This window comes from Pipistrellus hanaki, assembly GCF_964339955.1.
Source record: "Pipistrellus hanaki genome assembly, contig: scaffold_41, whole genome shotgun sequence".
Taxonomy (NCBI): Eukaryota; Metazoa; Chordata; class Mammalia; order Chiroptera; family Vespertilionidae; genus Pipistrellus; species Pipistrellus hanaki.
In genome coordinates, this window is record NW_028182292.1 from 811106 (window position 1) to 824026 (window position 12921).

Sequence of the window (12921 nt, forward strand, 5' to 3'; positions counted from 1 at the left end):
CTACAGGTTCCAGGGTGCACTTCGCCTGCGGCCTCGGCGCCTGACAGGAAGTTAGTGTTTTATGCCCCGCCCCGGAAGATAAGGCCGCTTTCGAGCGCCGAGGATCCTCTTTCCGCCGCGCTAGGCAGAAGGTAAGTAGTGTTTTCCCCCGCTACCGCTTCGCTGTTATCCGCCGCCATCCGCCGCCCTGAGGCCCACGAAGGGCCTAGGCCAACTCCTGAGATGACTCCCGGGTGCAGAGCTGGGGGTGGTGGCTCGAAGGGGGCCAGGAACTGGAGGATGGATCCTGGGAAAAAGGAGCACTGAAGCCGGGTGGCGGGAGTATCTGTGTCCGTGTCCCCCTCCCCCCCGGCGCTGACCGTGAGGCTTCCGCAGACTGCCGCCATGGGCCGCGTGATCCGTGGGCAGAGGAAAGGCGCTGGCTCCGTGTTCCGCGCGCATGTGAAACACCGGAAGGGCGCCGCGCGTCTCCGCGCCGTGGACTTCGCCGAGCGACACGGCTACATCAAGGGCATCGTGAAGGTGCGGTGCGCAGGCCGGGGCGGGGGCGGGCCTGGGGCGCTCCGCTTCGTTCCCCACGCTCATGCCGCCTCGGCCCACAGGATATCATCCATGACCCAGGCCGCGGCGCCCCCCTGGCCAAGGTGGTCTTCCGGGACCCGTACCGTTTTAAGAAGCGGACGGAGCTGTTCATTGCCGCCGAAGGCATCCACACCGGCCAGTTCGTGTACTGCGGCAAGAAGGGTAAGTTTCGTGCTTCGATTGGAGAATGGGGTTGCATTGGGAGGTTCCCCCCCTAGGCTTTTAGGAAAAAGCCCCACGGTGAACCCTGCCGTGTCGAACATAACCTGTGTGCAGTGGCCATTTTGGGGTGTTTTGAGGAGGGAGTGGATTTGCGTTGCCTCTGGCCAGCAGTCGTTAAAAACACTAACCTGCCATACGGCTGTTTCAGACTGAGTATTGACCGATGAACCAGGAGGTAACCGTTTGGTTTCTGGTTGGGCAGTTGCCGGGTTGTGGTCTCATCCCTAGTGGGGTGAGGCTGCTGATGGATGATTCTCATTCATGGTTTTCTGCCTTCCTCTGAAACCCATAAAAATGTTTTTTTTCCAAAGTGCCATCTCACCATACTGACTGACTTCCTGTATGCTCTCCCTTGCAGCTCAGTTGAACATTGGCAATGTGCTCCCCGTGGGCACCATGCCTGAGGGCACCATCGTGTGTTGCCTGGAGGAGAAGCCTGGTGATCGGGGCAAGTTGGCCCGGGCTTCTGGAAATTATGCCACGGTCATCTCCCACAACCCAGAGACCAAAAAGACGCGAGTGAAGTTGCCCTCGGGATCCAAGAAGGTCATTTCCTCTGCCAACAGAGCTGTGGTCGGTGAGTGGCAGGCAGCAGTTGAATGTTTTTAGTTGCTTGTGAACAGCTAGCAAACCGGTACACCTTGGCCCTGGAACCCAACTTCCCACTCAATAGTGTAGGCTCTGTAAGCTTGAGTATATACATAGTTTTTGAGTTGTAATATTTGAAAATTGGGCACAGTGAAACCTGCTTCATTCCAGGGTGGGAGTTAAAGTAGACCAGGTTTAACCTACTGGACTTGTCTGTATTCTCATAACCTGGACTTTCTTGGTTCCTGCCCCTACCTTCACCTGCTAACAACCTTTTCAGAGATGTTTGATTACCATGAAATCGCCCAGTGTGTGTATTACAAAGGATTTGCATCCAGGTTTTGTTCACTGTGCTGTTTGACATCAAGCCCTGTGGTAAAGCTGGCCAAGATACAGTATGGTGGTTCAGCCATCACGTTGGATTTCAAAGGTTGAGTGACCTGCCCATGTCAGATGTGTTACCGGGAGGGCTTCCCTGGAGAAACCTGGATTGAGATAGGCATTCCAGGTGACATGGTATGGGTATATGTGTTGCTTGGCATCCCATGGAGCCTGAAGTGGCTTGCTGTCAGTTACTAGGGGGTTTCTGGGTGGTAGTTGCCAAGTGTTACTGGCACTTCTGTGAATATGACAATACAGAGAAGGTGATTCGTGCAGGTGTTGGGGTGCTGAGAAAGACCGGCAGGGAATATTCTGTCTGATGAGAGAATATGATGCACCTTTCTGAATTTTCCAATTATCCTCAACAGGTGTGGTGGCTGGAGGTGGCCGCATTGACAAACCCATCCTGAAGGCTGGACGTGCCTACCACAAGTATAAAGCAAAGAGAAATTGCTGGCCACGTGTGCGGGGTGTGGCCATGAACGTAAGTAGCCCAGTAATAGGCAGTGGGGAGTATTTAGGATACAGGGCCTGAGGCTGGGAAGGCAGGTCCTTTGGGATCTCCCCTTCAGGTGGGGAATTTGGGTGACAATTCATAGTATAGTATAGACCTCTTGATCTAGCCCCTTCCCCAACCTCTCCCTTAGATAGATTGGATCACCACACGTTAACACTACCTCCCTTTGTCTGCAGCCTGTAGAGCATCCATTTGGAGGTGGCAACCATCAGCACATCGGCAAACCCTCCACCATCCGCAGAGATGCTCCTGCTGGCCGAAAAGTGGGTCTCATTGCCGCTCGCCGGACTGGGCGTCTACGGGGAACCAAAACTGTACAGGAGAAAGAGAACTAGGGCGGTGGACTCAATAAAGTTTGTTTTCCTGCCACTAAGCTGTGCTGTCTGTGGTTTCAGAGGGAGGTGTTCTGGGAAGGACAACTTGAACAGAAGCAGCTCAGGTGGGGGGAGGGGTGTGTGCTCAATCCAATCACACCTTCATGTTCCTGGAATCTCTGGAGCATCCAACAAATGGACATGTGTCCTGGGCGTGGGAGAAAGTAGGTGAGGGTGTGGATGTCTGAAGCTACAGAACTTTCATGGGCTTCCTGTTTGGCCACAGCTAATGATACCTTTTCCCACATTTTCTGCCAGTTCTGTCAAAGGTGGCAGAGGCTGCTAAGCAGGCATCAAAGTGAGACCCTAGCCAAAACCTGTTTAGCTCAATGGATGGAGCGTCAGTCTGTGGACTGAAGGGTCCCAGTTTCTATTCCAGTCAAGGACATGTGCATTGGTTGCAGGCACATCCCCGGTGGGGGTTGTAGTTGTGCAGGAGGCAGCTGTTCGATGTATCTCTCTCATAGATGTTTCTGGCTATATTCCTCTCTCTGAAAAATCAATAAAATAAAAATAAAGGGATACCCTTAACCCATCAGCCATTAGGACCAGGGCACCCAAGAATCCCTTGTGAGCCAGTGAGAAGGGTTGCAGGGCACTACATGATGACCACCTACCTGAACATGGGATGTGCCTGAGTCTGCAGGTAGATGCTCTATCCACTGAGCCAAATGTTTTCTGCTGGACCTCTGTCAGGGCTGGAGTCAGGTCAGTCCTGCAGGCAGGCAGCTGTTGATGTCACCAAGCTAATAACTGAATGCCAAGGATCAAATGAGCTTCCTTGTGTGGCAATACCTCTTGAACATTTACATATGTGTCCTAGAAGGAAAAGCTGTGACTTCCCATAGAGAAGACAAAATCCCTGCATTTGGTATTTTTCCTGGATTTTGCCCCATGCAATCCCTTAACTGGCGTATTTTAATGTCCGTTCCCTGTAATACACTGTAGTCAGCTTTCAGAGCAAGTTGAGTCAATGTAGCAAATTATTGAAATTGAGGGTGGTGTTGGTGACCTGTGAACTTTTGATTGGCAAGTCTTGGGGACCCCTGAACTCCACATCATGTCAAATTCATTTCTCAGGTTGAGAACTTTTATGCATGACAAGCATTTTCTCTACTCACCCAGGTGGGCCATGGCAGAGACCCCATGCTCCTGGTAACATACCTGTGACCTTCCTCTGCCCTTGGCCAAATCCATGCCCGGGAAGGATCATCCTGGGCCTTGGCCACTAGGTCCTCTGCATGGAGTGGCCCAGCTTCCCCAGCGTGTCTTCCAGTAGTGTCCGCCTCTCTTAGGGCCACCTCAGGCTTCAGTCATCTGCTCCAGAGGTGGATCATGCATTATGTCCCCACACCTGGTGAGTCTAATTTTACTAGTAACAGTAGCAGCCATCCCCACGCCTTCACAGCTTTGTTCCTGTTTGGAATTGGTACAAGAGTCTCTTTCAGGTTTTCCTGGCAGTATTTTCCCTTATTTATAGAAATTCCTTACACCAAAGTTACTCCTTTTTTTTCACCCACAAATAGGTTCTGCTCATTGCTTTTTTTATTGGAAGGTATGTCAGGTTATACAGTTACACAGAAACAAATTTCAGGTGGACTAAAATGTTCCCCAATAGAAAATTTTAAAAGAACTGTCAAATTCTTGTTATCTGTAAGGAGAAATACTATAGAGTTAAATACATAAAATGTGCAGATTTTGAAATAGTGTGAAATGCTACCGACAAGTCATAGCTGGTAAGTAATGGGTGAGGTGAGAAGGCAGTTATCAGAGTGAGGGGATTGCCAGATCATTTTGGCCTCTCATGCCAGGGCCACTTCATGGCCCAGCAGCTGGTGTGTCACCTCCCATTCCTGGGGCCGAAATGCACAGCCCAGGAGCCTCCCTAGGGGGAGGGCGCTGTGCTCACTCCGAGTTCCATGGACACTGAGCCTGATGCTCACCAAGAGGTCCATGGCATCTGATCAAGAAAAGGCATAATGAGCCCTAGCCAATTTGGCCTAGTGGATAGAGCATTGGCCTATGGACTGGGGCGTCGTAAGTTTGATTCTGGTCAGAAACACGTGCCTGGGTTGCGGGCTTGATCCCCAATGGGGGGTGAGGGGGGCGTGCAGGAGGCAGCCGATCAATGAGGCTCTCTCATCATTGATGTTTCTGTCTCTCCCTCTCTGAAATCAATAAAAAATATATATGTATCTCATATAATTTCATTCATAGACACAAGTGGTTTAACAGAAAATAGTCCAACATTCTAAGTATAATAATTAGAATAATCATTGTGTTTAAGAAATGCATGAAATGTTCTAAGAAGAAACCTTTATTTGGGATTTCAGCAAGTTTTATTGTTACAATAATCCTTATGCTTTGGTTTCCTTTAGTTTCTCAGTTTATTTTATTATTTCTTTAAACATTTTTATTGATTTCAGAGAGGGAGAGGGAGAGAGAGAAATGTCAATAAGCGAAATCATTGATGTGCTGCCCCTTGCCCTCAGACCAGAAATCATTCTCCTCTCCCCCTGCACTGGGGATCGAGCCCGCAACCCAGGCATGTGCCCTTAACCGGAATAAAACATGGGACCCTTTTGTCCGCAGTCTGATGCTCTATCCACGGAGCCAAACCAGCTAGGGCTTAAGTTTCTCAATTTAAACTGCCTAATGTTAAAGAATTATGACTGTCTTTACCAAAATCCACTAAACTGTGATTACTCTCCAATAAGACTTCAAGATGTTGAAAAAAATAAAACTGGCACCTCTGAAGTTATTCCCCAGGAGTGATGAGCTCAGTGCTTCTCCCTGGAATTACTCTAACCCTCAATTACCAAAGGGCTTCCTATGCAGCTGACGGGAGCCTCTGCTGAGCTGGAGGCTTCCTGAGTGTGTGCCCAAGCGAGAGCGACATGTGGCTGCTGAGGTCACAGCTTCTGGTGCACCTTCTGGTGCTGGATCAGGTGCCCATGCTGGTTGAAGGCTCGACCACACTCAGCGCACTCATAGGGCCGCTCGCCGGTGTGGATCCTCTGGTGCTGGATGAGCACAGAGTACTGGCTGAAGGCTTTCCCGCAGCGGCTGCACTCATAGGGCCTCTCGCCCGTGTGCGTCCTCAGGTGCACGATCAGCGTGGCTTTCAGGCTGAACGCCTTGTCGCACTGTGTGCAGCGGAAGGGCCGCTCACCGGTGTGTATCCTCTCGTGTTGGACCAGAGACCTCCGTGCACTGAAGGCGTGCCCACACTCGCTGCAAACGTAGGGCTTCTCTCCGGTGTGCACCCGCTGGTGCTGGATCAGGTGGGAGTGCTGCACGAAGGCCTTGCCACAGGCGTAGCAGCCGTAGGGCTTCTCCTCCGTGTGGATCCGCTCGTGGTTCATCAGGGTGGAGCGGTGGCTGAAGGCCTTGCCACACTCCCCACACTCATAGGGCTTCTCGCCCGTGTGCACGTTGTGGTGCTGGATAAGGACAGAGCGGTCGCTGAAGGTGCGCCCACACTTGCTGCAGGAGTAAGGCTTCTCCCCAGTGTGCACCCGCTGGTGCTGCAGCAGTGTCCTCTTAACGCTGAAGGCCCGGCCACACTCGGCACACTCGTGGGGCTTTTCCCCCGTGTGCACCCGCTGGTGGCTGCGCAGCACGGTGCTGTGGTTGAAGGCCTTCCCGCACAGTGGGCACACGTAGGGCCGCTCCCCTGTGTGGATCCGCTGGTGCTGAATGAGGTGCGAGAGCTGAGTGAAGGCCTTGCGGCACTCGCGACACTCATGGGGCTTCTCTCCTGTGTGGATCTTGTGATGCTGAGCGAGGTCTGAGCTCACACGGAACGCCTTTCCGCACTCGTTACACTCATAGGGCTTCTCGCCTGTGTGTATCCTCCTATGTTTGCTGAGGACCGAGCTCTGGCTGAAGGCCTTCCCACAGACCCCGCACACGTAGGGCTTCTCCCCGGTGTGGGTCCTCTGATGCTGGAGGAGATGGGAGCTCCGGCCAAAGCATTTCCCACACTCGATGCACTTGTAAGGTCTCTCCCCCCCAGAAGCAGTCGGCTGCTGATCGGGTGGCTTGCTTGGGCTGCAAATCTGAACTTCAGGGGGGCTCGCAGGGCTTGGACTCAGACAGAAGCTCTGTTCAGGTTTGTAATTTCCTTCCTCAATCCACCCTGGGTGAGTTTTATCCAGAATCACGGATAATTCCTCTGAAATGAATGGCTTCAAACTACTTTGGTTCCTTTCCTTGTTCTCATATTCTGAAACCACACATCCAAAGGGAAAATGTTAACAACTGATAACCCCCTCAAATTGCATCTCAGGTGTACCCCTGAAGGTAGCTGCCGAGGGATGGCCACAGAGGTGTGGGCGGAGAGGATGGGACAGCACAGTGGTATCAAACAAGAGAGGTGTCCAGGCTGAAAGGTAAACCTCTAGCCTGAGGTCACTCCTGTGTGAGGAACACATGCCCATGGAAGCAGGTGACATCCCAGCGCAGCCTGAGTCTTGCTCTCCCAGGAGTCCTCTGTGCACAGGGCTCCCAGAGGCCATTGGGAGCAGAAATAAATGACGGATCATCCATGACTTCAGGGAGCCCCGCTGGGCAGAGAGCGATGTACTAGTACATGCAATGCACAGACAATCCCACAGACACAAGACCACAGACTTGTGCTCGAGGAGCTGTGAGCTCTTCGTGTAGATTGTGGTGGGGAGCAAGACGGCAGAGACAAGTCTAGGCCAGAGGTGGAGCCTCGGGGACAGCCGGGAGGACAGCAGATAAGATTTATCTCAATAAAACTGGTGAAAATATCACACCTTTGTTGCTGATGAATGAAGTAAAACTGAGTTTCTCCCTAATTGATTGTGAATTCTAATCAACCTTTTTTCAAGTAGACAATCATAAATACTCTACCACAGGGTCAGGTTAACCTCCCTTCCACACTAGGGTGCTTCATTTTTTTTTTCTTCTTACATATAATTTGATTTTTTTTACAGAAAGGGACAGGGAGAGAGTTAGAAACATCGATGAGAGAGAAATATCGATCAGCTGCCTCCTGAATACCTCCTACTGGGGATGTGCCCGCAACCAAGGTACATGCCCTTGACCGGAATTGAACCTGGGGCCCTCAAGTCCGCAGGCCAATGCCCTATCCACTGAGCCAAACCAGTTAGGGCCGCTCTTTTTTAAATGAACCAGGTAACCTTCATACTCTGCACATCCCATAAGTAAGTGCAGGCAGAATCACAAGTGTGCTCTCATCTCTGGCTCAGTCACGCCAACCCATATTCCTTTCCTGGGAGGCCCCAGCTGGAAGCCACCTGCTTCCTCCCAGCCACTGGGACATGCTCAGCCCTCAGCGCAGGTGCGCCAGCTCCTCTCACTCACCCGAACTGTCGTTGCCCAGGCCCTGGCTCTCCTTGGCCCCATGCCCGTCCAGGACCCAGGGCTCCTCTCCTCGCTCCAGCTGGCAGATCACATTGGGCTTGGTTCCTGGAAGTCCTGCTCAGAGGAAGGAAGGTCTTTTGTCTAGAGCGACCCACCCAACCTGAGCAGCCGCAGGTGGGAGATAGCACCAGCCTCCCTCCGGAGCTGAGCACCCTGAGGAAACTCCAAGCGGCCCCTCCCGCCGCTCCTGTACGGCCCTGCCCTGGGAAGCTCACAGACACAGACTAGCCTGCTGAGGGGCCTTACCCAGGGAAACCACGTTCCCGTAGGTCTCCATCATCACGTGTCGGTAAAGGCCTCTCTGAGCAGGGCCCAGCTGGTCCCACTCCTCCTGGGAGAGCAGCACAGCCACATCCTCGAAGGTCACCTTCACCTGAAATGACAGGGGCTGCTGTAGGTCAGGCCACATCTACATGTCTAAGAAAGAGTGGGTGTGCCTAGCCAGTGTGGCTCAGTGGATAGAGCATCGGCCTGTGGACTGAAGGGTCCCAGGTTCAATTCTGGTCAAGGGCATGTGCCCGGGTTGCGGGCTCGATCCCCAGTAGGGGGTGTGAAGGAGGCAGCCGATCAGTGGTTCTCTCTCATCATTGATGTTTCTCTGTCTCTCCCTTCCTCTCTGAAATCAATAAAAATATATTAAAAAGAAAAAAAAAAAGTGGTTGCAAGCAACATGGGGTGAGGTATACCCCAAAATTGGGGGGAAGCCCTATGACACATGGGGATTCCCTGGGAGCTAATGGGGTGACAGGAAGAGATTATGGACTTCAGGGGACGTGCTGATACTCAGGCTGCCACTGGGAGCCCTGGGCGAGGGAGAGAATGCCTCAGGGGCAGCTCACCTGGGGTCCTGCTGCTGGTGGCAGGAGACTGGCCGCTGCCATCGCCCGGTTCCCTGGAGTGTCTTATGAAATGGAACTCGAAGAATCCTGTGGGGCTGAGAAAGAGGAGGGAGCACATGAAGAGCCTGGCCGTGCCCTGCAGAGTCTGATTTCTGGGGAGCCCTGCCCTCTGTGAGGTCTGACCTGACTCTTCAAGAGTCAAAGAACCACACCAATTTAAAACCACCCATGCAATTAAAAAAGTGCAATGCAAAAAACAAAAACAAAAAACAAAAACAAAACAAAACAAAGAACCACACCATTCCCAGGAGTGGACCCAGAAGGTAAAGACCCTGGGAAGCTGGGGACGCTTGTGCACCTGCGGACTCTGGGCCATCTGCCCCCCGTACCAGGCCTGGCCCACAGTCTGCTCACAAGGGCCTATGCAAGACCGACAGCATGTGCATGGGTGCCAGTGGTCCTCTGGTCTGGTGTGGGTGCCAGGCCAGGCTGCCCCAGAGACAACCCCCCAAGAGGAGAGGCTGGGAGGGATGGCTCTGCTCAAGGCCCACACTCCTGCAGGGACCCCACCCCCAGGCCCTGCACGCTTGGCTTGGCCATGATCCTCCATGGCGACTATTGACACCGCAGCTCTGCCTGGCTGTGCCTGGCAGCCCTGGTGCCTCGTGGGAAGTTGGGTTCTGATAAAGTGAGTCTGTAGAGAATCGGGAATTTGGTCTAAGCCTCTGACAGGGAGGCCAGGTTCCGGACAAGTGAAGCTGAGATCTCTGGACAAAAGGAGGGACCCGTGGATGTCCTGACAGGAATGGGGCTCACATTTTCCAGAGTGCTGACAGGGGTCTGCAACAGGACACAGAAGCCCAGCAGGCAGACCACACCGGGAACAACAGAGGCACCCATCTGGAGAATGCACTCTAGGCCACCTGGAGGGGGCGCCACAGCCCTGCTTTCTTTTCAATACATGATGTGGGTGCCTGTTTATCCTGACACCTTTCCAGAAGATACACACTGAACTCACGGCATCTGCCCCTCTATTCACCCAAAATGCCCATTACCCCCAAATGTGTGTGTGTAAGTGCAATGGAACTCTAATGGAATCCAATGACTCCTTTGTAGGACAAATTAAGAACATGGACAATACCTAAAAATGGGACTGCAGAGAAGCCAAGAGCTAGGAACTTAACTTTTTTTTATTATTTTGTTTTTTAAGCTAAGTTTTAGGAACTTAACATCCTTTTTGGAATTCTTTTTTTTTTTTTTTTTTAAGAGTTTAAAGCAAAAGTGAGTTTATTATTGAAGCATTGAGACCAATAGCAGGATACTCCACAGGCAGAGCAGCCATTTCTGATGACGGTCTTGATGCCAGCATGCCTGTCCTTCCAAAGTCACGTGACAAGCTGTGACAGACACCCTCCGAGTCCTGGGCTGGGCGGCTCTGAGAGCTCCCTACCTCCCCTTCCCCTCTCACCCCCAGGTTTTCATGCAGGAATGCCTTGCCCCATCATGTCCATGGAGAAACACCTTCAGAAGATGCAGCTCTGAGCCCAGTAAGTGACCACAAACAGACATGTGAGCCATGAGATTCCTTACACTACCAATCCATAACAGAAACATGGGGGAAAGACTCTAGTCACAAATGGCAAGGAACATGCTGCTGATCCTGCACACTGCACCCACAAAGCCTGGGCAAGAGCCAGATGGCCGGGATGAAGTGGCAGCTCAGAACCGCAGTGCAGGCCAGGCTCGGATTCATGTCGCTGTGGGAAGATGACTCAGTGCGTGGTGCCAGGACAAAGGGCTCCATGCTCTGAGAAAATGAAACCACCTTGCCGGGACCGGTTTGGCTCAGTGAATAGAACGTCGGCCTGTGGACTGAAAGGTCCTGGGCTCGATTCCGGGCAAGGGCATGTACCTTGGTTGCAGGCACATCCCCAGTGGGAGGTGTGCAAGAGGCAGCTGATCGATGATTCTCTCTCATCGATGTTTCTAACTCTATCCTTCTCTCTTCCTCTCTGTGAAAAATCAATAAAATAAATTAAAAAAAGAAAAGAAACCACCTTTACACAAACCTCAATGAATCTTGAAGAAAGTATAGCCAAGGCGAGAAAACAAACAAAAAATAGGACAAAACAGATAATTTCCTATGTTATACGGAAAGTCTAATTACTCACTAGGCTAATTAATGAATAGGAGATAACATTTCAAATTACATCATAAAATAACTAGAATAAAAATGCAGGTAAGTTTTCATTAATTTCAGTAGGAAGGGCTTTTCTAAATACCCAAAACAGAATGCCTGGGGTTGCAGATCTGCTCGTAAAATATTATGCACATCAAAACTGCCACAAAATCCAGAAGTGGGCCTAAAGATATGTAAGAATGTAATACACAATATCAGTGGTTTTCCAAATCAATGAGAATATGTATTATTCATGAAGTACACTTAGAAATAGCATGACTTGGGGGGAGGGGGGGTAGAGAATGAAGCTGTATTCCCAGGCCAACCAAAACAAATTCCAGATGGACCCAACATTTTACCAGGATCAGAGAAAAACAAGAGTGTATTGTAAAAATAACTGTGGATTGGATTGGGGAGAGCCCGTAAAACAACAAAACGCCTTAAAGGTAAGCATTTGACCATTAAACACAGGAGGTTTTTCCACCTAAAAGAGCCCCAAACCAGAACAGAGTGACCATTTGAGAAGAACGTTTTCAACGATTGTGGAAACTATGAACTGGCACATCACAAAGGAAACACAGAGGCCAGTCACACCAAAGTGTCCGCCTCATCCATCTCCAGACGGAAATTAATGTAAGACACTGACCTAGTGAGAATGCGGCACGTCGAGGAGGAGGCCCCGGCCTGGACCTCGTCCACCGGGAGGGCGGCCTGCAGGGGGTGGGGTCGCCACCGGTCCGGCTGGGAAGGCGGTCTCAGCAGGGAAAGCCCGAGACCCTCGCGCCGGAGCCTCCTTTCACATTAAAAACAAAAAAGCGGCCGAAACCGGTGTGGCTCAGTGCATAGAGCGGCGGCCTGCGGACTGAAAGGTCCCGGGTTCGATTCCGGTCAAAGGCATGTACCTTGGTGGTGGGCACATCCCCAGTATGGGTTGTGCAGGAGGCAGCTGATCGATGATTCTCATCTGTTTCTCTCTATCCCCCTCTCTTCCTCTCTGTAAAAAAATCAATAATAATATATATATGTGTTTTTTTTTTAAAGCGCAGGTAAGGTGGACACGGGAAGGACACAGAGCGAACCGGACAGGGACTCCTCCGCGCGCCGGGCCGCTGCTCGCGGAAGGACTTCCACTGTTTACATGGACGGCGTTTGTGCTTTTTGAGTATATGTGCTGCCGAAGAGAGCACAGGTTTGGGCTTTTCGGAAATTATTGCATATTACTGTCTACTACGACCGTAAGCAGGTGATAAACAAGGGGAAATCTGCAAACCACGTCAGAAATCGCTGGCCTCGTTCATTGGAAAAGGGAGTCAGTTACTAAGCAGCAGGAACAAGACGGCGCCGCGGGGAGGGGGTGAGAGGCGGCGCGAAGCGTCTTCGCCCCGGGCCCCGCAGGAGGCTTCCGGGGAGCGCGGCGCCCCCGAGGCCGACCCCTCTCCCCCCCCCCTCCCCGGGCCCGCTGCCCCCTTCCGACCGCCGGGAGGCCCGCCGTCCGCGGCAGAGGGGCCGGGAGAGGGCCTGACCGCGCAGGGGAGGGGAGGGCGCCGGGGCGGGGGCAGAGGCCGGGGTGGGGCTGTCTGGGGTCAGGGAAAGCGCGCGGGCTCCGGCGCGTTTTCGCAGGAGGGGGCCGCCGCGAAGGGAGGGGACAGCGCGGGGTCTTGGGGAAGCGCCGGGCTCGTGCGGGGACGGTGAGGGCAGAAGTCCCGGCTGGCCCGCGCCCACCGCCCTCACTCACCGTCCACACCGCAGCCTCACCCATCGAGGGGCGGCCGTCCGCTGCGCTCGGGAACAAAGGGGACGCCCCGCCTCGCGCGCGCTTCCGCC

The 12921-nt window shown here is 52.5% G+C and overlaps 2 protein-coding genes across 9 annotated transcripts; one reads left to right on the forward strand and one right to left on the reverse strand.

Annotated features, from left to right (window-relative positions):
- Positions 1 to 40: 40 nt before the first annotated feature.
- Positions 41 to 2659, forward strand: RPL8 (ribosomal protein L8). Of its 2 annotated transcripts, none has more exons than XM_084907176.1 (6): positions 41 to 131; positions 376 to 522; positions 603 to 744; positions 1163 to 1381; positions 2142 to 2257; positions 2467 to 2659. In XM_084907176.1, exons 2-6 carry the CDS (start codon positions 385 to 387, stop codon positions 2623 to 2625), a joined length of 774 nt encoding a protein of 257 aa, XP_084763302.1. In that variant the 5' UTR covers positions 41 to 131; positions 376 to 384; the 3' UTR covers positions 2626 to 2659. The 2 variants fall into 2 exon arrangements, with proteins under 2 accessions (XP_084763302.1, XP_084763303.1); XM_084907177.1 differs by having other exon boundaries at positions 127 to 233.
- Positions 2660 to 4961: 2302 nt separating this feature from the next.
- LOC311615994 (uncharacterized protein) lies at positions 4962 to 12921 on the reverse strand. 7 transcript variants are annotated; one of them, XM_084907162.1, is made up of 6 exons: positions 12833 to 12887; positions 11744 to 11890; positions 8919 to 9013; positions 8326 to 8452; positions 8020 to 8133; positions 4962 to 6892 (listed from the first exon to the last, which is right to left on the reverse strand). In XM_084907162.1, exons 3-6 carry the CDS (start codon positions 8958 to 8960, stop codon positions 5577 to 5579), a joined length of 1599 nt encoding a protein of 532 aa, XP_084763288.1. In that variant the 5' UTR covers positions 8961 to 9013; positions 11744 to 11890; positions 12833 to 12887; the 3' UTR covers positions 4962 to 5576. The 7 variants fall into 7 exon arrangements, with proteins under 7 accessions (XP_084763288.1, XP_084763284.1, XP_084763287.1 ...); XM_084907158.1 differs by having other exon boundaries at positions 8326 to 8467; positions 12833 to 12876; XM_084907161.1 differs by lacking the exon at positions 11744 to 11890 and having other exon boundaries at positions 12833 to 12921.